Source organism: Oncorhynchus tshawytscha, linkage group LG08, assembly GCF_018296145.1.
Source record: "Oncorhynchus tshawytscha isolate Ot180627B linkage group LG08, Otsh_v2.0, whole genome shotgun sequence".
In the NCBI taxonomy this organism is placed as follows: domain Eukaryota; kingdom Metazoa; phylum Chordata; class Actinopteri; order Salmoniformes; family Salmonidae; genus Oncorhynchus; species Oncorhynchus tshawytscha.
Window position 1 is genome coordinate 64,702,876 of NC_056436.1, and position 21,301 is coordinate 64,724,176.

Below are 21,301 nucleotides of genomic sequence, written 5' to 3' on the forward strand. Positions count from 1 at the left end.
GGCGGCAAAAACAGATTTGGGATTTGCATACTGGGATTTGTGGTTAAAGCAGGTTAATTTAAGGGTGAAAACATTAAGATGATTCTGATGATACAATGAATTTGATGATGACATTGAATGATATACTGTAGCTAATAAAAATGCACAAACTTTACTGATAAGTAACCAATTGCAAGACAAGCTTCTAGATTTGATGGCAGTTGAATAACTTTCAGAGCAGCAATATTACACATCCGCATCAATTCAAGGTATTGGTAGCATGTCTGTCTATGGCCTGATGAGTCAGCTTTCAAATACAAAAAGAGAAATACAAGGACAACATTGACAGGTCACACAGACAGAGTACAGGTGGAGCAAGGGTCCCTGTTAGTCCAGGGACTCTCACCATTGATTTTCTAACCATCTTAGCAAATGGTTCCTCTGTTTTACCTTCTCCCTCACACGTGTGTAAACTGAGATGCCCACACACACACCAGTCTAAATCCAGAGCCCGAGGAAGGTCATCTGGTGTCTAGTTCCCTGGGGTAGCAGTACTGGGGAGAGAAGTTGACTATCAGTTAAAATGGTTATCAGGGTCTGTTATCAAATGGTTATCAGGGTCTTCAGCACATCACTGCAGCCCTTCAGGACTGAAATTATTAAGTGAAAGAGGTCTGTATCTCTCTCTCCATCAACTCAGTGAGGAGAGAAAAACACCCCCGGTAGCTACATCAACAATGGAAGTGTGTCTACGAGGATCCCTTCAAGTCAAATCTCACTGTTCCCCCACACAAGGCCCTAGGTACTGTAATCCTATTGTTGAGCCACAGGCAGTCTCTCCTATAGGCTTTTCTCCCAGCCAGGCAGGCAGTCTCTCCTATAGGCTTTTCTTCCAGCCAGGCAGGTAGTCTCTCCTATAGGCTTTTCTTCCAGCCAGGCAGGTAGTCTCTCCTATAGGCTTTTCTTCCAGCCAGGCAGGTAGTCTCTCCTATAAGCTTTTCTTCCAGCCAGGCAGGCAGTGCACAGCCAGCAAATATAACCATGATCTCTATGAGTCAAAGTAATGTACACCACTCCAGAAACAACCCTTAGCCCCCACCACTATTGTGGAGATCCGAGAGTACTGAATAGGTGTCAGTCAGCAACTCCACATAGCCTATCAGACAGCAAGGTGGATAGATTCCCATAATGATTACATGTCCATCAAACCTCTCAGTTTTCTAGTCTCATTCCACCTCACTCTCTAGAGTGGTGATAACAGTTTTGTTTGGCTGGAGAGAAAGCCCGGTGTGTGGATACCGCTGACCTCCCGGCACCACTATCCTAACCCCTACGGTCCCTTCCTCCTCCTCTTCCTCCACCCTCTCTAGCCGATGTAGATGCGGTGGAAGTCGTTGGCGCCGAAGGCGGCGTTGCACTTGGGACACTTCCTCTGGCGCGTGTCGTAGCGCGTCTTTACACACTCGAAGCAGAAGACGTGGAAACACTTGGTCAGGACGGCGTCCTTTACCCGGGAGTTACAGCACGGGCACGTCAGACGCGCCTGGGGGCGTAGAAATGGAGGGAGAGAGATGGGGAGTAAGATTGATAAAACAGGTGAATTATAGTTGCATTATTACATATTATAAACTGGGTGGTTCGAGCTCTGAATGTTGATTGGCTGACAGCCATGGTATATCAGACCGTATACCACAGGTATGCTCAAATGACGTTGCTTACCAGTTTATAACAGCAGTAAGGCACATCGAGGGTTTGTTATATATGGCCAATATACCACGGCTAAGAGCTGTATCCAGGTACTCCGCGTTGCGTCGTAGTATATTGGCCATATACCACACCCCCTCGTCCCTTATTGCTTAATTAAACATACAGTGCACCTGGTATAAAAGCGTGTTCATCCAGACTACCTTGTAATCATTGATTTCCTCGTTGAGGATGTCGTCTCCGTTGAGGACGGTCTCGGCTGGTTTCTTGGCCTTCTCGATCTTCCTCCGCAGTTTGGAGATGTCCTCCTGAAACACAATAAAGATAGGAAGAGCAGGGTTAGGCAGGGGGCTGCAATCTTTAAATAAACCAAAGTTCAATTCTGTTCAAGTGGATTTGAATCGTGTGTGTGGTTACATGAGCACGTGGGCAGTTACCTAAACATGGCGAGTGTGTGTGTGGCCTGACCTGTGCGCGGCGCGCGTTGAAGGACTCCTTTTCTCTGGAGATGCTGTTTTCTATGACCTCCTCCCTGACTGTTCCCAGTCTCTGCTGCACCTGGTCCAGCTGACTACGCACCTCTTCCGACAGCACCGATGACTCCTGGGTCTGGAGGAGGGGAGGAGTGAGGAGACGGGGGGAAGAAAAAAGATATGTTGTCCGTTGGCATTTTTCAAGGAAGTAGGTATTCTCTGTGTGTGTTCACCTGTGCAGTTACCTAAGCCTAGTAAGAGTGTGTGTTTTAGCTACCTTGCGTTTGTTCATGTCCAGAGCCTGTGTCCTCAGAGCCAGCTCTCTCTCTGCTGTACTGATGGTGCCCTGGAGGAGGCGCTCTTTCTCCTCCAGCTTCCTCACCACCTGCAGCTGGGCATCCACCTGAGAGAGAGATTTGCTACTGTCAAGTTACTGTCTTTCCCAAACTTTATCTCTCAAATTGAGCGGGTGACATTCTGACGCTCAAATCATTTTACTGCACCGTTTCAATCACTTCCTCTCACCTGTGTTTTGAGCGTGAGCAGCTGGTCGGCGAGTTCCTCCTTCTCCTCCTTGAGCAGCTTGTGGATCTGGTTGGACTTGATGCGTTCCGACATCAGCTTGAAGTTGGCGTCATCCTTCTCCCTCAACTGCTGCATCAGTCGGATGTTCTGCTCCTGCATGTCCTCAAAAGCCTGGCCCGTCACATCCATCTCACTCAGCAACGCATCCTCCTCCTGGTGGGAAGGGGGAGAGACAGGGGGGAGAGAGGGGGTGAGGAGGCAAAGAGAGGGGTGGGGAGGATGGGAAGGAAAGAAGGGGGGAGAGAGGAGACAGGGGAATGGAGGGGAGAGAGGAGAGAGACGGGGAGAGACAGGAGAGGAGGGAGAGATGGGAGGGAGAGACGGGAAATGGGAGGGGGAGAGACATGGGAGACAGGGGGCGAGACAGGAGGAGAGAGAAGGAGAGATGGGAGAAGTGGAGAGACAGGGGGAGGTGAGACAGGGGGAGGGAAGAGATGGGAGATGGGGAAAGGGAGAGACGGGGAACAGTGGAGGGGAGCGAGACGGGGTCAGTGGAGGGGAGCGAGACGGGGGACAGTGGAGGGAGCGAGACGGGGGAGGGGAGCGAGACAGTGGAGGGGAGCGAAGAGATGGGAGATGGGGAAAGGGGAGAGACGGGGAACAGTGGAGGGCGCGAGATGGGGGACAGTGGAGGGGAGCGAGACGGGGAGGGGAGCGAGACGGGGGAGGGGAGCGAGACAGTGGAGGGGAGCGAAGAGATGGGAGATGGGGAAAGGGGAGAGACGGAGAAGTGGAGGGGAGCGAGACGGGGGACAGTGGAGGGGAGCGAGACGGGGGACAGTGGAGGGGAGCGAGACAGGGGACAGTGGAGGGGAGCGAGACGGGGGAGAGGAGCGAGACGGGGGGAGGGAGCGAGACGGGGGAGGGGAGCGAGACAGTGGAGGGGAGCGAGACAGTGGAGGGGAGCGAGACGGGGGACAGTGGAGGGGAGCGAGACGGGGGACAGTGGAGGGGAGCGAGACGGTGAAGGGGAGCGAGACGGGGAGGGGCGCGAGACGGGGGACAGTGGAGGGGAGCGAGACGGGGGAGGGAGCGAGACGGGGGAGGGGTGCGAGACGGGGGACAGTGGAGGGGAGCGAGACGGGGGACAGTGGAGGGGAGCGAGACGGGGGACAGTGGAGGGAGCGAGACGGGGGACAGTGGAAGGGAGCGAGACGGGGAGAGGAGCGAGACGGGGGAGAGGAGCGAGACGGGGGAGGGGAGCGAGACGGGGGAGGGGAGCGAGACGGGGGACAGTGGAGGGGAGCGAGACGGGGGACAGTGGAGGGAGTGAGACGGGGGACAGTGGAGGGGAGTGAGACGGGGGGACAGTGGAGGGGAGTGAGACGGGGGACAGTGGAGGGGAGCGAGACGGTGAACGGAGGCGAGACGGGGGAGGGGAGCGAGACGGGGGGACAGTGGAGGGGAGCAAGACGGTGAAGGGGAGCGAGACGGGGGAGGGGAGCGAGACGGGGGACAGTGGAGGGGAGCGAGACGGGGGACAGTGGAGGGAGCGAGACGGGGGACAGTGGAGGGGAGCGAGACGGGGGACAGTGGAGGGGAGCGAGACGGGGGACAGTGGAGGGGAGCGAGTCGGGGGGACAGTAAAGGGGAGAGAGACGGGGAGTGGAGGCGAGGGGGTGGAGGGACGGGGAGTAGATGGGATGAACGGGGGAGTGGAGAGACGGTGGGGGAGTGGAGGGGAGAGACGGTGGGGGAGTGGAGGGGAGAGACAGGGGAGTGGGGGATGGAAGAGGAGAAGGAGGGGTGGTAGAGAGAGAAAGTGGGGTTGAAGGATATAAGGAGGGGGGAGGAGCAGAGGGGGGGGTATATGAATGATGGTGCGAGAAATTAGTGTCTTGCTTAAATGCATTATGCTTAAATGCACATACAGTGCCTTGCGAAAGTATTCAGCCCCCTTGAACTTTGCAACCTTTTGCCACATTTCAGGCTTCAAACATAAAGATATAAAACTGTATTTTTTTGTGAAGAATCAACAACAAGTGGGACACAATCATGAAGTGGAACGACATTTATTGGATATTTCAAACTTTTCTAACAAATCAAAAACTGAAAAAAGGTCGCAAAGTTCAAGGGGGCCGAATACTTTCGCAAGGCACTGTATGTAAACCCCCCCACCCCACACACACACACACACATACACACACACACACACACAACCCACACACACACCTGCTTGGCCAGGGAGAGCTTCTTGTTGAGGATGTTGATCTGTTCCTCCACAGAGCGGATCTTCCTCAGTGCCTCCTCGTCGGCCATCTTCTTCCCCTCTCTCCTCTCCCTCTCCTCCAGATCCCTGAGACGCTGCTTCAGCTCCTCCGCCTGACACACAGAAAACACAGCTGTTATCACCATCAATAAATCACTTCTAATCACCCAACAGTAAGTCAAGTGTCCTGGCTGGTCAAGCGGTAACGCAAACAGCTCCGCCACACATCTTCAGTGTGAGTCCAGTTTTCTTCCTTTTGATTGAACCGGTCTGTCCCCACTGTCACTCTCTCTCACTATCTGTTCAATAAAAATGAGAAAATACCTTCACTGAATGTACAACACTAGGAACACCTTTCTAATATTCAGTTTCACCCCCTATTGCCCTCAGAACAGCCTGAACTTGTTCTCAACTAACCTACCTGGTTAAATAAAGGTTAAATGTAAAAACTGTTGTCAGGGCATGGACTCTTATTTAGGAATTGAAAGCGTTCCACAGGGATGCTGGCCCTTATTGACGCCAATGTTTCCCACAGTTGTGCCAAGTTACACATTTTTCTTTAACCTGTCCCCTCCCCTTCACCTACACTGACTGAAGTGGATTTAACAAGTGACGTCAATAAGGGATCATAGCTTTCACCTGGATTCACCTGGTCAGTCAACATCATGGAAAGAGCAGGTGTCCTTAATGTTTGTATACTCAAGTGTATATTTAAGCAATAAGGCTCAAAGGGGTGTGGTATATGGCCAATATACCACAGCTAAGGGCTGTTCTTATTTAGCACGCAATGTGGATGCCTGGACACAGCCCTTAGCTGTAGTACACTATATATACAAAAGTATGTGGACACCCCTTGAAATGAGTGGATTCAGCCATTTCAGCCGCACCAGTTGCTGACAGGTGTATAAAATCTTCAGACAAATTCAATCTTTATAGACAAACATTTAGAAGTAGTCAGTTACTGAAACCCCGAGTTGCCTTATTGCTATTATAAAAACTGGTAACCAACGTAACTAGAACAGTCAAATAAGAATTCTGAGCTTAAACCACCCAGTTAATAATGTCTGATATAACACGGCTCTAAGCCAATCAGCATTCGAACCACCCAGTTTATAATAACCAATACTAACTCAATACACAGAGAGCACACAGCAGTTAACACAGTTATTCCATCCATCAATTACTACCCCTCAATACTAACAACCCAATACACAGACCATTACTATCATACAATCACTCCAAAAAAGACAAATCAATAATACTTGTAAAGAATTCAATACTATATGCTTCAATAGAGGAACGTGCCATACAATATTTGCTAGCGAAGTTTCACTGTTTTGTTAGTAACGTCTGCTAAGTGTGTCTCAGCTAAGTATGTACCTCTGACTTGGCCTTCTTCTCAGCGGCCATGAGCTGGACCTTGTCCCTCTGCTCTTTGGGTGCTGACCGGTACATATCCAACAGTAGTTTCATCTCCCTCTGAGACTCCTGGGCTTTCCTTCAAGGGGACAGAGCAGAGCCTGTCATTAATATCATCCTATCATCATTAATATCATCCTAACCCCCATCATTAATATCATCCTAACCCCATCATCATTAATATCATCCTAACCCCATCATCATTAATATCATCCTAACCCCATCATCATTAATATCATCCTAACCCCATCATCATTAATATCATCCTAACCCCATCATCATTAATATCATCCTAACCCCATCATCATTAATATCATCCTAACCCCATCATCATTAATATCATCCTTACCCCATCATCATTAATATCATCCTTACCCCATCATCATTAATATCATCCTTACCCCATCATCATTATCATCCTAACCTCCATCATCATTATCATCCTAACCTCCATCATCATTAATATCATCCTTAACCCCATCATCATTAATATCATCCTAACCCCATCATCATTAATATTATCCTTAACCCCATCATCATTAATATTATCCTTAACCCCATCATCATTAATATCATCCTAACCCCATCATCATTAATATCATCCTAACCCCATCATCATTAATATCATCCTTACCCCATCATCATTAATATCATCCTTACCCCATCATCATTAATATTATCCTTACCCCATCATCATTAATATTATCCTAACCCCATCATCATTAATATCATCCTAACCCCATCATCATTAATATTATCCTTAACCCCATCATCATTAATATTATCCTTAACCCCATCATCATTAATATCATCCTAACCCCATCATCATTAATATCATCCTAACCCCATCATCATTATCATCATCCTTAACCCCATCATCATTATCATCATCCTAACCCCATCATCATTAATATCATCCTTACCCCATCATCATTAATATCATCCTTACCCCATCATCATTATCATCCTAACCTCCATCATCATTATCATCCTAACCTCCATCATCATTAATATCATCCTTAACCCCATCATCATTAATATCATCCTAACCCCATCATCATTAATATTATCCTTAACCCCATCATCATTAATATTATCCTTAACCCCATCATCATTAATATCCCTAACCCCATCATCATTAATATCATCCTATCATCATTAATATCATCCTTACCCCATCATCATTAATATCATCCTTACCCCATCATCATTAATATTAACCCCATCATCATTAATATTATCCTAACCCCATCATCATTAATATCATCCTAACCCCATCATCATTAATATTATCCTTAACCCCATCATCATTAATATTATCCTTAACCCCATCATCATTAATATCATCCTAACCCCATCATCATTAATATCATCCTAACCCCATCATCATTATCATCATCCTTAACCCCATCATCATTATCATCATCCTAACCCCCATCATCATTAATATCATCCTAACCCCCATCATCAATCATGACTGTCAATCATCATCAAACTTACTTTAGGTCCGCCCTGACAATTTTTAGTTGCTCCACCTCCTTCCTCTTTGGTCCTCCAATCACAGATGGGCGCTCCAGAGTCACCTCCTCCGATTGGTTGCTGGTCCCAGCCTTCTCCTTCTCCTCCTTCACGGCCCCACCCCCTCCACGGGTTGGCCTCTCTCTCTCCTTCTTCTCCTCTTTCTTAATTTCCTTCTCTTTCTCCTCCTCTTTGATTTCTCCCTCTGTCTCTGTCCCAGGCTCTGTCTTCAAAGAGGTACCTACAGAGAGAGAGGATGAATATCAGTTCAGAGTTAATAAAGAGTTACTAAATAGTTAATAAACTATTAATAACACTTACTAGTGCTGTTGGGTGTGGCTGAACCATTGTCAGACTCCACCTTGATGGTGACATCACCAGAGGCAGCAGGCGTCAGGGGGGAGATGGCCTCCTCCTTCACATCCAGCTCCGTACTGGATTGTGATTGGAGGATAGCGCTACCCTTCGTAGTGCGAGCCTATGAGAGGAGGGAATTGCACAGAATTCAGATGACAGGATTTTCTCTCTCTCTTAATGGGCTTCAACTCCCTTAGTCTCTCTTACAGTCTCCTACTTGCATGCCTCACACTCTCACCAGGCTTCGGTCGGTCGGTATGTCTGTCTGTCTGTCGGTATGTGTCTGTCTGTCTGTCTGTATGTCTGTCGGTATGTCTGTCTGTCTGTCTGTCGGTATGTCTGTCTGTCTGTGTCGGTATGTCTGTCTGTCTGTCTGTGTCGGTATGTCTGTCTGTCTGTCTGTGTCGGTATGTCTGTCTGTATGTCGGTATGTCTGTCGGTATGTCTGTCGGTATGTCTGTCTGTCGGTATGTCTGTCTGTATGACGGTATGTCTGTCGGTATGTCTGTCTGTCTGTCGGTATGTCTGTCTGTCTGTCTGTCGGTATGTCTGTCTGTCTGTCGGTATGTCTGTCTGTCTGTCGGTATGTCTGTCGGTATGTCTGTCTGTCTGTCGGTATGTCTGTCTGTCTGTCTGTATGTCTGTCTGTCTGTCGGTATGTCTGTCTGTCTGTCGGTATGTCTGTCTGTCTGTCGGTATGTCTGTCTGTCGGTATGTCTGTCTGTCGGTATGTCTGTCTGTCTGGTATGTCTGTCTGTCGGTATGTCTGTCTGTCTGTCGGTATGTCTGTCTGTCTGTCTGTCGGTATGTCTGTCTGTCGGTATGTCTGTCTGTCGGTATGTCTGTCTGTCTGTCTGTCTGTCGGTATGTCTGTCTGTCTGTCTGTCGGTATGTCTGTCTGTCTGTCTGTCGGTATGTCTGTCTGTCGGTATGTCTGTCTGTCTGTCTGTCTGTCTGTCGGTATGTATGTCTGTCTGTCTGTCTGTCTGTCTGTCGGTATGTCTGTCTGTCTGTCGGTATGTCTGTCTGTCTGTCTGTATGTATGTCTGTCTGTCTGTCGGTATGTCTGTCTGTCTGTCGGTATGTCTGTCTGTCTGTCGGTATGTCTGTCTGTCTGTCTGTCTGTCTGTCTGTCTGTCTGTCTGTCTGTCTGTCTGTCTGTCTGTCTGTCTGTCTGTCTGTCGGTCTGTCTGTCTGTCTGTATGTCTGTCTGTCTGTCTGTCTGTCTGTCTGTCTGTATGTCTGTCGGTATGTCTGTCTGTCTGTCGGTATGTCTGTCTGTCTGTCGGTATGTCTGTCTGTCGGTATGTCTGTCTGTCTGTCGGTATGTCTGTCTGTCTGTCGGTATGTCTGTCGGTATGTCGGTATGTCTGTCTGTCTGTCGGTATGTCTGTCTGTCGGTATGTCTGTCTGTCGGTATGTCTGTCTGTCGGTATGTCTGTCTGTCGGTCTGTCTGTCGGTATGTCTGTCTGTCGGTATGTCTGTCTGTGTCGGTATGTCTGTCTGCGTCGGTATGTCTGTCTGTCTGTATGTCGGTCTGTCGGTATGTCTGTCGGTATGTCTGTCTGTCTGTCGGTATGTCTGTCTGTCTGTCGGTATGTCTGTCGGTCTGTCGGTATGTCTGTCTGTCTGTCGGTATGTCTGTCTGTCTGTCGGTATGTCTGTCTGTCTGTCGGTATGTCTGTCTGTCTGTCGGTATGTCTGTCTGTCTGTCGGTATGTCTGTCGGTATGTCGGTATGTCTGTCTGTCTGTCGGTATGTCTGTCTGTCGGTATGTCTGTCTGTCTGTCTGTCGGTATGTCGGTATGTCTGTCGGTATGTCTGTCTGTCTGTCTGTCTGTCTGTATGTCTGTCGGTATGTCTGTCGGTATGTCTGTCGGTATGTCTGTCTGTCTGTCGGTATGTCTGTCTGTCGGTATGTCTGTCTGTCGGTCTGTCTGTCTGCGTCGGTATGTCTGTCTGCGTCGGTATGTCTGTCTGTCTGTATGTCGGTCTGTCGGTATGTCTGTCGGTATGTCTGTCTGTCTGTATGTCGGTCTGTCGGTATGTCTGTCGGTCTGTCGGTATGTCTGTCTGTATGTCTGTCGGTATGTCGGTATGTCTGTCGGTATGTCGGTATGTCTGTCGGTATGTCTGTCTGTCGGTATGTCTGTCTGTCGGTATGTCTGTCTGTCGGTATGTCGTTCGGCATGTCGTTCGGTAGGTATGTCTGTCTGTCGGTATGTCTGTCGGTATGTCTGTCTGTCTGTCGGTATGTCTGTCTGTCGGTATGTCTGTCTGTCGGTATGTCTGTCTGTCTGTATGTCGGTCTGTCGGTATGTCTGTCGGTCTGTCGGTATGTTTGTCTGTTGGTATGTCTGTCTGTCGGTATGTCTGTCTGTCTGTCTGTCGGTATGTCTGTCTGTCTGTCGGTATGTCTGTCTGTCTGTCTGTCTGTCGGTATGTCTGTCTGTCTGTCTGTCGGTATGTCTGTCTGTCTGTCGGTATGTCTGTCTGTCTGTCGGTATGTCTGTCTGTCTGTCGGTATGTATGTCTGTCTGTCGGTATGTCTGTCTGTCTGTCTGTCTGTCTGTCTGTCTGTCTGTCGGTATGTCTGTCTGTCTGTCGGTATGTCTGTCTGTCTGTCGGTATGTCTGTCGGTATGTCTGTCTGTCTGTCGGTATGTCTGTCTGTCTGTCTGTCGGTATGTCTGTCTGTCTGTCGGTATGTCTGTCGGTATGTCTGTCTGTCTGTCGGTATGTCTGTCTGTCTGTCGGTATGTCTGTCTGTCTGTCGGTATGTCTGTCTGTCGGTATGTCTGTCTGTATGTCTGTCTGTATGTCGGTATGTCTGTCGGTATGTCTGTCTGTCTGTCGGTATGTCTGTCTGTCTGTCGGTATGTCTGTCTGTCTGTCGGTATGTCTGTCGGTATGTCTGTCGGTATGTCTGTATGTCGGTATGTCTGTCTGTCGGTATGTCTGTCTGTCGGTATGTCTGTCTGTCGGTATGTCGTCTGTCGGTATGTCGTTCGGCATGTCTGTCTGTCGGTATGTCTGTCTGTCGGTATGTCTGTCTGTCGGTATGTCTGTCTGTCGGTCTGTCTCTATGTCGGTATGTCTGTCTCCCACCTGACTGAGGTCCGTCTGTGCCTCTCTCAGTCTCAGCTTGTATTTCACCACCTCTCCCTTCATCTGCTGGTTGTGTGTCTGCAGTGTACTGATCAGGTGACGCATCTCCCTGTTGATAGGACCTAAGAGAGAGACAGATTGAGAGAGAGGAAGAAATAGATGAGATGCTGTTTTCAAGGAGGATCTGAAACTGCAGGTAAATAGTAGCTGGTGAGGAGGAGCATAAGGCCATATTTGTTTTCATGTGAGGTAAAGACACTGACCTGCTTGTTCATTTGCAGCGAGGGTCTGTTCAAACTCAATCCGGAGCATCTCGTACTCCTTCCTGACCTGGGCCAGAGTGTCCTCTAGCTGGAACACCTCTGTACGCACCTTCCTCTGGAGAGACACCTCATCATTCTGGAGGAGAGAGGAGACCGTTACCACACACACCACCATTGTGTTTAAAGGGATACTTCGGAATTTTGGCAACAGGGCACTTAATATAATTCAGATGAACTTGTGGATACCATTTTTATGTCTGTGTCCAGTATGAAGGAAGTTACAGGTAGTTTTGTGAGCAAATGCTAACTAGCGTTAGCGCAATGACTGGAGGTCTATGTGTATCTACTAGCATGTTAGCAGATACCCATAGACTCCCAGTTATTATGCTAATGCTAGTTAGCAATTGCACTAGCGCTAGTTAGCAACTTCCTTTAAACTGCACGTAGAGACATTTTTATCAGTTTTCCATAAAAAACAGTAAGAAATATGTATAAAATTTCATATGAATTCACAATGCAGCTGCCAGCAATGGTTTGGGTCTCACGGTGCGTCCCTTTCAGATGGTTAAGCATTGCACCTGCATTACTGTACCTCAATTCTACCTCGCGAAGTAAGCATTTCCTACATTTAACATCTCAAAGTGTTGCCATACAGGACTTCTCTGCGGTCACTCGCCTTTCTCTGCCATTTTTCCAACTGTTAACTACAACTCCAATCATCGACTCCCATTTCTGAGTGTGAAGATTCTGTATTTTTGGAACGGAGGAGCTTGTTCTCGGAAGTATGAGAGCTAATCAAACACTTGCATCTTTCATAGCAAGCTAGCAAGAGATGAAGAGAGGGTCCCTGTACAGGCATATCGGCCACCAGCCAGAACCCTGCACTAGGACTACCTATCGGCAATCAAAAGCTATATCTTGCAATTTCTTGGCTTGCAAAGTTTGTTTTAAAGTGTCTGTCCTATATCAGAGAGATATCAGGAAGATCAGGAAATAATTTGTGTATATTTCTTTACCCATATTTAACCATTTGTGGGCACTAAACTCCTTCCATATTTATTTCCATTTCTATACTTCCACTTCTATTTCCGTAAACATGTGAGGCTTGTGGGCGCCCTAAAGCAAAACAACTGACATGTACATGTTCCTGAGGCTCACCTTTCCAGAGTAGTCATATTAGTGTGTAGCCAAAAACAGTTTGGACATTACAGATAGAAATTGGCAGATCAGCGGAACTGACTTCAGACGAGTCCCGTGACACTTGTGGGGGTCGTAGAACACCATCATGTTCCTGAGAATCTATTCTTTCCATAGAGGGGTTCACGGTCTGACAAACACTGCTGTAGCTCGGCCACCTTTCACCGCAGATGTGAGTCTCACGGTCTGACAAACACCGCTGTAGCTCGGCCACCTTTCACCACAGATGTGAGTCTCACGGTCTGACAAACACTGCTGTAGCTCGGCCACCTTTCACCGCAGATGCGAAAGGCTGCCATTGGTGGATATCTCTAGCTTAAAGTGAAATATTGTTAAAAATGCTAATTAGATTGACTCTAGAGGGTATTTTTCTTCTTATAAATAGCGTTAAGGACTCTTATTTCGTTTAAACGTTCATACCTATAGCTCGCACACACACACTCACCTCCATGTGCTCTAGCTGTCGGAGGCGTGCCGTTCTGGTGGTGTTGAGGCGTGTGCGTGTCTCGTCCAGCTGAGACTTAAGGCCCACAGACTCATTGTAGAGGACAGAGAACTGGGACTGGAGACAGCGGTACTCTGAGCTCTCCCTCACCACCCCCTCAGCACGACTCAACAACTCCACCTAACAGAGAGAGAAACAGAGGAGAGAGAGGCAGAAAAAAGAGAGCGAGAAATGGAATGAAAGAGAAATGAAGTGAGAGAGCGCGAGGTGAAGAGAAAGTGTGAGAGAAGGAGAGATAAAAGAGATGGACAGAGCAAAGAGGTGAGCAAAGCAACAGAGAAAAACAAGAACCTCCACCTATCTATTTACCTTAATTTGACTGGTTTGGTTGACTGAGTAAGGATGTGGGACCTCAGGTAAACCAATGGCTCTGTCCCTGGCTCTGTCCCCGGCTCTGTCCCTGGCTCTGTCCCTGCAGGCTCACCTTCATGTTGTTGTTCTCCTGGTTGACCGTCTGCAGGTCCTGCTGTAGCCGCTGCAGCTCACTCAGACGGTTCTCCGCCAGCTCCCTGTTCTCCTCCAACTCACTGTTCATCTCCTCAAACTGACAGACGGGAGGGGGAAAGAGAAGAGACAGTCGGAGAAAGAGGGGGCAGGGGGAAAAGAGAGGAAGGGGAAATTGAAGAGTTATAACTCCAGGTCCATGTTGTTTCTGACAAGTACAAATGGCAGAACAAAGAGGATGTTTTTATACCTTTCTCTTGTTGATGGTGATGGTTCCACACACACTGCTGGCCTCCCCACACACCTTGTAGCCTTTACTGTTCACCTGGGAGGAATAGCACATGGAATAAACATGCTACATTTACATAGATATAGTGCTGTGGTATATAAACAACATGAGACAGATATACTCCATTACAAAATGGTAAACATAGGCTCGTGGCTGTCAAAGACATTGCTGCAGAGAGACTTGACTTGGATTCACAAAAACACACAGCAGCAGCCTTACCCTCTCCAGGATTTCTCCCAGGTGTGTGTTGAGGCGGGTTTCTCTGCGTCTGATCTTCTCCATGTCCCACTGGAGTTCTTCAATGAGGCCCTGCAGCTCACTGACCCGTGTGTCTGCCCTCGCCACCGCCCGGCCCAGAGAACGAGACTACAGGGACACAGAGTTACTGTCAATATGGGGGCTGGTGGGAGTGGTAGTGATCCACTAGTAAGGTACATAGTGTAGAGATCAACAAACAGAGAATTAGTGCAAGTGTTGATGTAAGACAGGGACCGGCAAATGGTGCCCCTCCCCCCTTTATTTTTTAGGAACTCAGTCGGGGTCTCAACTCACTGTTACGAGTTAGAATAGTAGAATACACAAGGTGCAATTTAGAAATGTGGTTGTGCATCAGCAGTTTTCCTGTTGTTATGTCAGTCACTGATAGTCAGTCAATTAGCCATGTCAGCTAACAGTTTTAGATAGCTGGCTAGACTACCTTAGCAATCTAAATTTAGTAATCATGGTCGGGGGCCCCCATTGATTTTGTTAGTCAGTCTTACTCAGATATCATCTTAAAAACAGCAAACAGTTCTCTCTACCCTATGGCAAAATGTGTAACGTAAAAAAGTATTTATCTGCTGTCAAGAGAGGGACGTGAGCCCCACCCAGCCGTGATGTGGTGCATCAAATCACCTCGCTAGTCATGTGACTGTGCTTCTGCTGGAGGTCATCGGTCAGCTGACGCAGCCGGTCGTTCTCATTGGACAGGAGGGTGTTGAGCTGGACAGCGACCTGCCACACAGAGCCCTCTGGAAATACAAGACATGATGTCATGACATTAATACTCCTGACTTTGCTCACACAACAATGACCTTACTAAATGCTAATACTAGCTTCTGTTCGAAAATGAAAAATAAATAAACACTTACACCCTTGCTGTTCTCACCCCCAAACCTCACCCTTCTTCACATCTCATTACCTCTTTCCTCTTACCCCGACACACCTCTCAAACCATCCCCTTATCCCTACACTCCCCTCAAACCTACCCCTTATCCCTACACTCACCTCATTCCTCTCAAACCTACCCCTTACCCCTACACTTACCTCATTCCTCTCAAACTATCCCCTTACCCCTACACTCCCCTCATTCCTCTCAAACCATCTTCTCTTACCCCTACACTCCCCTCAAACTATCCCCTCTTACCCCTACACTCCCCTCATTCCTCTCAAACTATCCCCTTACCCCTACACTCCCTCATTCCTCTCAAAATATCCCCTTACCCCTACACTCCCCTCATTCCTCTCAAACCATCTTCTCTTACCCCTACACTCCCCTCATTCCCCTCAAACCATCCCATCTTACCCCTACCCTCCCCTCATTCCCATCAAACCATCCCATCTTACCCCTACCCTCCCCTCATTCCCCTCAAACCATCCCCTCTTACCCCTACACTCCCCTCAAACCATCCCATCTTACCCCTACACTCCCCTCAAACCATCCCTTCTTACCCCTACACTCCCCTCATTCCTCTCAAAGCTGCCCCCCTGCCCCTCTCTCTCCCCAGTCACCTGCTCCAGAGTCCTGATCCTTCTTCAGCTGCTCCACGGTGGTCTTCAAGCTGTCATAGATCTCCACCACACGGTTGGCCTGCTTCTGACTGGACTCCACCCTCTCCTGCAGTTCCGCCTCCATCTCCTCGCTGCTGCTGCTGGCCAGCGTGGCCAGGAAGGACGTGGTTGTCTCTCCCTGTTGGCCTGGAGGACAGCCACACGGTGCAGACAGGAGTTAGTACTCACTACCAAACAGTGGTGTAAAGTAATTAAGTAAAAATACTTGAAAGTACTACTTACAGTGCCTTGCGAAAGTATTTGGCCCCCTTGAACTTTGCGACCTTTTGCCACATTTCAGGCTTCAAACAAAGATATAAAACTATTTTTTTTGTGAAGAATCAACAACAAGTGGGACACAATCATGAAGTGGAACGACATTTATTGGATATTTCAAACTTTTTTAACAAATCAAAAACTGAAAAATTGGGCGTGCAAAATTATTCAGCCCCTTTACTTTCAGTGCAGCAAACTCTGTGTGTAATCAAGTCTCCGTATAAATGCACCTGCACTGTGATAGTCTCAGAGGTCCGTTAAAAGCGCAGAGAGCATCATGAAGAACAAGGAACACACCAGGCAGGTCCGAGATACTGTTGTGAAGAAGTTTAAAGCCGGATTTGGATACAAAAAGATTTCCCAAGCTTTAAACATCCCAAGGAGCACTGTTGCAAGCGATAATATTGAAATGGAAGGAGTATCAGACCACTGCAAATCTACCAAGACCTGGCCGTCCCTCTAAACTTTCAGCTCATGCAAGGAGAAGACTGATCAGAGATGCAGCCAAGAGGCCCATGATCACTCTGGATGAACTGCAGAGATCTACAGCTGAGGTGGGAGACTCTGTCCATAGGACAACAATCAGTCGTATATTGCACAAATCTGGCCTTTATGGAAGAGTGGCAAGAAGAAAGCCATTTCTTAAAGATATCCATAAAAAGTGGCGTTTAAAGTTTGCCACAAGCCACCTGGGAGACACACCAAACATGTGGAAGAAGGTGCTCTGGTCAGATGAAACCAAAATTGAACTTTTTGGCAACAATGCAAAACGTTATGTTTGGCGTAAAAGCAACACAGCTCATCACCCTGAACACACCATCCCCACTGTCAAACATGGTGGTGGCAGCATCATGGTTTGGGCCTGCTTTTCTTCAGCAGGGACAGGGAAGATGGTTAAAATTGATTTTTTATTTTTATTTTTTATTTCACCTTTATTTAACCAGGTAGGCTAGTTGAGAACAAGTTCTCATTTACAACTGCGACCTGGCCAAGATAAAGCATAGCAGTGTGAGCAGACAACACAGAGTTACACATGGAATAAACAATTAACAAGTCAATAACACAGTAGAAAACAAAGGGGGAGTCTATATACAATGTGTGCAAAAGGCATGAGGAGGTAGACGAATAGTTACAATTTTGCAGATTAACACTGGAGTGATAAATGATCAGATGGTCATGTACAGGTAGAGATATTGGTGTGCAAAAGAGCAGAAAAGTAAATAAATAAAAACAGTATGGGGATGAGGTAGGTGAAAATGGGTGGGCTATTTACCAATAGACTATGTACAGCTGCAGCGATCGGTTAGCTGCTCAGATAGCTGATGTTTGAAGTTGGTGAGGGAGATATAAGTCTCCAACTTCAGCGATTTTTGAAATTCGTTCCAGTCACAGGGAAGATGGAGATGGATGTCAACCCTGATGGGAAGATGGATGGAGCCAAATACAGGACCATTCTGGAAGAAAACCTGATGGAGTCTGCAAAAGACCTGAGACTGGGACGGAGATTTGTCTTCCAACAAGACAATGATCCAAAACATAAAGCAAAATCTACAATGGAATGGTTCAAAAATAAACATATCCAGGTGTTAGAATGGCCAAGTCAAAGTCCAGACCTGAATCCAATCGAGAATCTGTAGAAAGAACTGAAAACTGCTGTTCACAAATGCTCTCCATCCAACCTCACTGAGCTCGAGCTGTTTTGCAAGGAGGAATGGGAAAAAATGTCAGTCTCTCGATGTGCAAAACTGAGAGACATAACCCATGCGACTTACAGCTGTAATCGCAGCAAAAGGTGGCGCTACAAAGTATTAACTTAAGGGGGCTGAATAATTTTGCACGCCCAATTTTTCAGTTTTTGATTTGTTAAAAAAGTTTGAAATATCCAATAAATGCCGTTCCACTTCATGATTGTGTCCCACTTGTTGTTGATTCTTCACAAAAAAATACAGTTTTATATCTTTATGTTTGAAGCCTGAAATGTGGCAAAAGGTCGCAAAGTTCAAGGGGGCCGAATACTTTCGCAAGGCACTTGTAAGTCATTTTTGGGGGAGTATCTGTACAATACTTTACTATTTATATTTTGGACAACTTTTAGTTCACTACATTCCTAAAGAAAATAATGTAGTTTTTACTCCATACGTTTCCCTGACACCAAAAAGTACTCATTACATTTGAAATGCTTAGCAGGACAGTAAACAGTCCAATTGACACACTTATCAAGAGAACATCCCTGGTAATCCCGAATGCATCTGATCTGGAGGACTCACTAAAGACAAATGCTTTGTTTGTAAATTATGTCTGAGTGTTGGAGTGTGCCCCTGGCTATCCATAAATGTAAAAAAACATATAGAAAATAGTAAAAAATAAAGAAAAACCCTGAAATGAGTAGGTGTCCAAACTTTTGACTGGTACTGTATATATATGTACATGTATGTATATACAGTGCTGTGAAAAAGTATTTGCCCCCTTTCTGATTTTCTCTATTTTTGCATATGTTTTATTCTGAATGTTATCAGACCTTCAACCAAAACATAATATTAGATAAAGGGAAAATTAGTTTACAAATAACACAAAAACTGAACACTTATTTTATTTCTTTAATTAACAAAGTCATGCAACACTCAATTCCCCTGTGTGAAAAAGTAATTGCCCCCTTACACTCAATAACTGGTTGTGCCACCTTCAGCTGCAAAGACCACAACCAAATGCTTCCTGTAGTTCTCAGTTTCTCACATCGCTGTGCAGGACTTTTGGCTCACTCTTCCATGCAAAACCCATGTTTTCCAAAAGTTATAATTTTGTATCTGTCCATAGAACATTCTTCCAAGAGTCTTGATGATCATCCAGGTGCATTTTGGCTAACTTTAGTCAACCTTTTGGACAAGATGGGTCCCATTATCCCTGGCGAAAACCAAACACTTCATTCCACAGTAAGAACCTCATACCAAGGGTCATGTATGGTGGTGGTAGTGGGATGGTTTGGGGATGCTTTGCTGCCTCAGGACCTGGATGACTTTCCTTAATAGAAGGAACCATGAAATCTGCTCTGTATCAGAGAACTCTACAGGAGAATGTCATCCTTCTGTGGGCTGAAGTGTAGCTGGGTCAAGCAGCAAGACTGATCCATAACACACAATCAAGTCTACATTAATATGGTTAAAAAGTAACACTTCTGCATGTTAAGAGTGGGCCAAAATTTCTCCACAGCAACTTGAGAGACTGATTAACAACCACGGGAAGCGCTTGGTTGGAGTCATTGCAGCTAAAGGTGGCACAACCAGTTATTGAGGGGCATTGGGTGTTGCATAACTTTGTTTACGAAATAAGTAAGTCATTGTTGTGTTATTTGTTCACTTAGGTTCCCTTTATCTAATATTAGTTTTTTGTTGAAGATATAATAACATTCAGTATCAAAAATATGCAAAAGTAGATTAAATTAGAAACGGGGCAAATACTCTTTCTCCCTCTTTACCTCGGTCTTTGGCTCTCTCCTGGTTGGAGTCGCCGTCGGGTTCTGGGGTGTCAGGCTTCAGGCTCCGCCCCTCTCCTACCGGGGTTTCCACAGGCTCGCTTCCTGATTGGTCATAGCGCCTGCCAATCTGGCGCACATTGTCATCAAACTAAGAGGAGGAGAGGGGAAGTAGATGGTATTTAGCATTAAAATAATTCTCTATATTCTAATTTGATCTATGTACAATGTTTTAATTGCATATTGTTCATTATTTGAGTGAATGAATAGTTACCTGATTCCAGTATCTGTTCAGGATCAGTAGGCTGGCATCATCAGTAGCCTGACGAGTCTCCAGTCTCTCGATTCTCTCTCTCAGCTCATCCTCAATCACCTGCAGAGCAACGGTCCCATTATAAATGTATATAGTGAAAACAGGAGTTGTAGGTTTGTGTGTGCCTGTGTATTTGTTTATGTGTGTGTGAGACTAACTAAAATACCTGTCTTTGATCGAGGGATTCTCCCAACTTCCTGTTCTTCACATGGAGAGCTTTGACATCCTGTTCCTCCTGACCACAAGAGAAAGAGACCGAACAGATGAGAACACAATCAACGACACTGCTGACAAGCCATAACTACCATATGTAAAGGCAGGCAGACAGACAGAGATAGGATAAATACAGGCTAGGCACTTTGCAGCTCTCTCACCGAGTTGGACACCCCTCCGAGTTTGATGACTGTTTCCACGGCAGTAGCGCTGACCCCGGGAACCCCGTCCTCTCCTCCTTCTCGCTCCCTCCGTTTATCGGGGGGCGCACCGGACGAGGAAGAGGGGGCGCTGGAGTCACACGGACGCTTCTGTCCTGACATCCTGAACCCAACACCGCTGTAGTAGATATTAAATATGTACACATTGAGATCCTAGCTAACTAACATTAGATAACCTTAATTAACGTGGTGGATCTTATTGTAGAAAACCCCACGTAGCTTGCTAACGTTAGCTAGCTACAGTCATTAGCTTACTATATAATTTCGAAAGAGCAGACATTTGTTTTAATTCTAATTCGATTTCAGCTATTTGGCAATGTTACATTTACCAGTTAGTTAGGAAATTCCCAAATACGTTGTAACGTTAGATAGCTGTAGCTAATAGTAGCCAGTTTGCTAATTCAAATATACCACACGCCATAAAATAGCCTTTCTAAACAGAAAACCTGAGTGGGGCACTTTACATCAATACATTTGATTTGTTATTTCTTGTAGAGTCGGTGGTTTGATTCAAATTCCTTACCAATTTTTATAAAATAGTGTTATTTACAAATTCTGTCAATGAATGTTGATATTGCGGCTTCTTTCGGCTCTCTTCCGAAAACGGAAGTAGCCACTGACATTGAAAGTCGAACCCCTCATTATTTTAAAGGGCGCCACCACGTGGTGGAAAAAATTACATTCAGAATCATATAGATTGTACACGAATCTGCAGACTGGTGTTGGAGAACTAGAGAGATTATCATTCTATTGCTACCTTCCTTACAAAAAAGGGATTGCAGTTTTGAAATCTGCAGTCGACTGTGGTATTTTGTGGGCAATAAAAATAAACTGTGTTATATTGGACACAGTATTTGCAGCATAATGCTGTTAAACTGCACTCTGACTGCAGTCTGTGTTATTTGTGGATGGAGAAGTGAAGTATGTAGTACTGTATAAATAAATGTTGG

The 21,301-nt window shown here is 46.4% G+C and overlaps 1 protein-coding gene across 2 annotated transcripts; it reads right to left on the bottom strand.

The window, feature by feature from the left end:
- Window positions 1-123: 123 nt before the first annotated feature.
- Window positions 124-20,966, bottom strand: LOC112256108 (E3 ubiquitin-protein ligase BRE1A-like). 2 transcript variants are annotated; one of them, XM_042325819.1, is made up of 22 exons: window positions 20,875-20,966; window positions 20,292-20,469; window positions 20,084-20,152; window positions 19,879-19,977; window positions 19,608-19,755; window positions 15,821-16,006; window positions 14,945-15,060; window positions 14,270-14,416; window positions 14,012-14,086; window positions 13,742-13,861; window positions 13,258-13,437; window positions 11,616-11,751; window positions 11,353-11,474; window positions 8,209-8,365; window positions 7,870-8,128; window positions 6,331-6,448; window positions 4,914-5,063; window positions 2,682-2,891; window positions 2,434-2,559; window positions 2,152-2,292; window positions 1,887-1,991; window positions 124-1,522 (listed from the first exon to the last, which is right to left on the bottom strand). In XM_042325819.1, exons 2-22 carry the CDS (start codon window positions 20,451-20,453, stop codon window positions 1,346-1,348), a joined length of 3,003 nt encoding a protein of 1,000 aa, XP_042181753.1. In that variant the 5' UTR covers window positions 20,454-20,469; window positions 20,875-20,966; the 3' UTR covers window positions 124-1,345. The 2 variants fall into 2 exon arrangements, with proteins under 2 accessions (XP_042181753.1, XP_042181752.1); XM_042325818.1 differs by having other exon boundaries at window positions 2,682-2,894.
- Window positions 20,967-21,301: the final 335 nt, after the last annotated feature.

Bases quoted from the DNA above. Each gene is read 5' to 3' on its own strand.
- LOC112256108 (XM_042325818.1), bottom strand. From the start codon at position 20,453: ATGTCAGGACAGAAGCGTCCGTGTGACTCCAGCGCCCCCTCTTCCTCG. The intron at 15,061-15,820 runs GTGACTGGGGAG...TTGTATTTCCAG, and splicing joins GGATCAGGACTCTGGAGCAG to AGGGCTCTGTGTGGCAGGTC. The intron at 14,417-14,944 runs GTGATTTGATGC...GTGTCCCTGTAG, and splicing joins ACAGTCACATGACTAGCGAG to TCTCGTTCTCTGGGCCGGGC.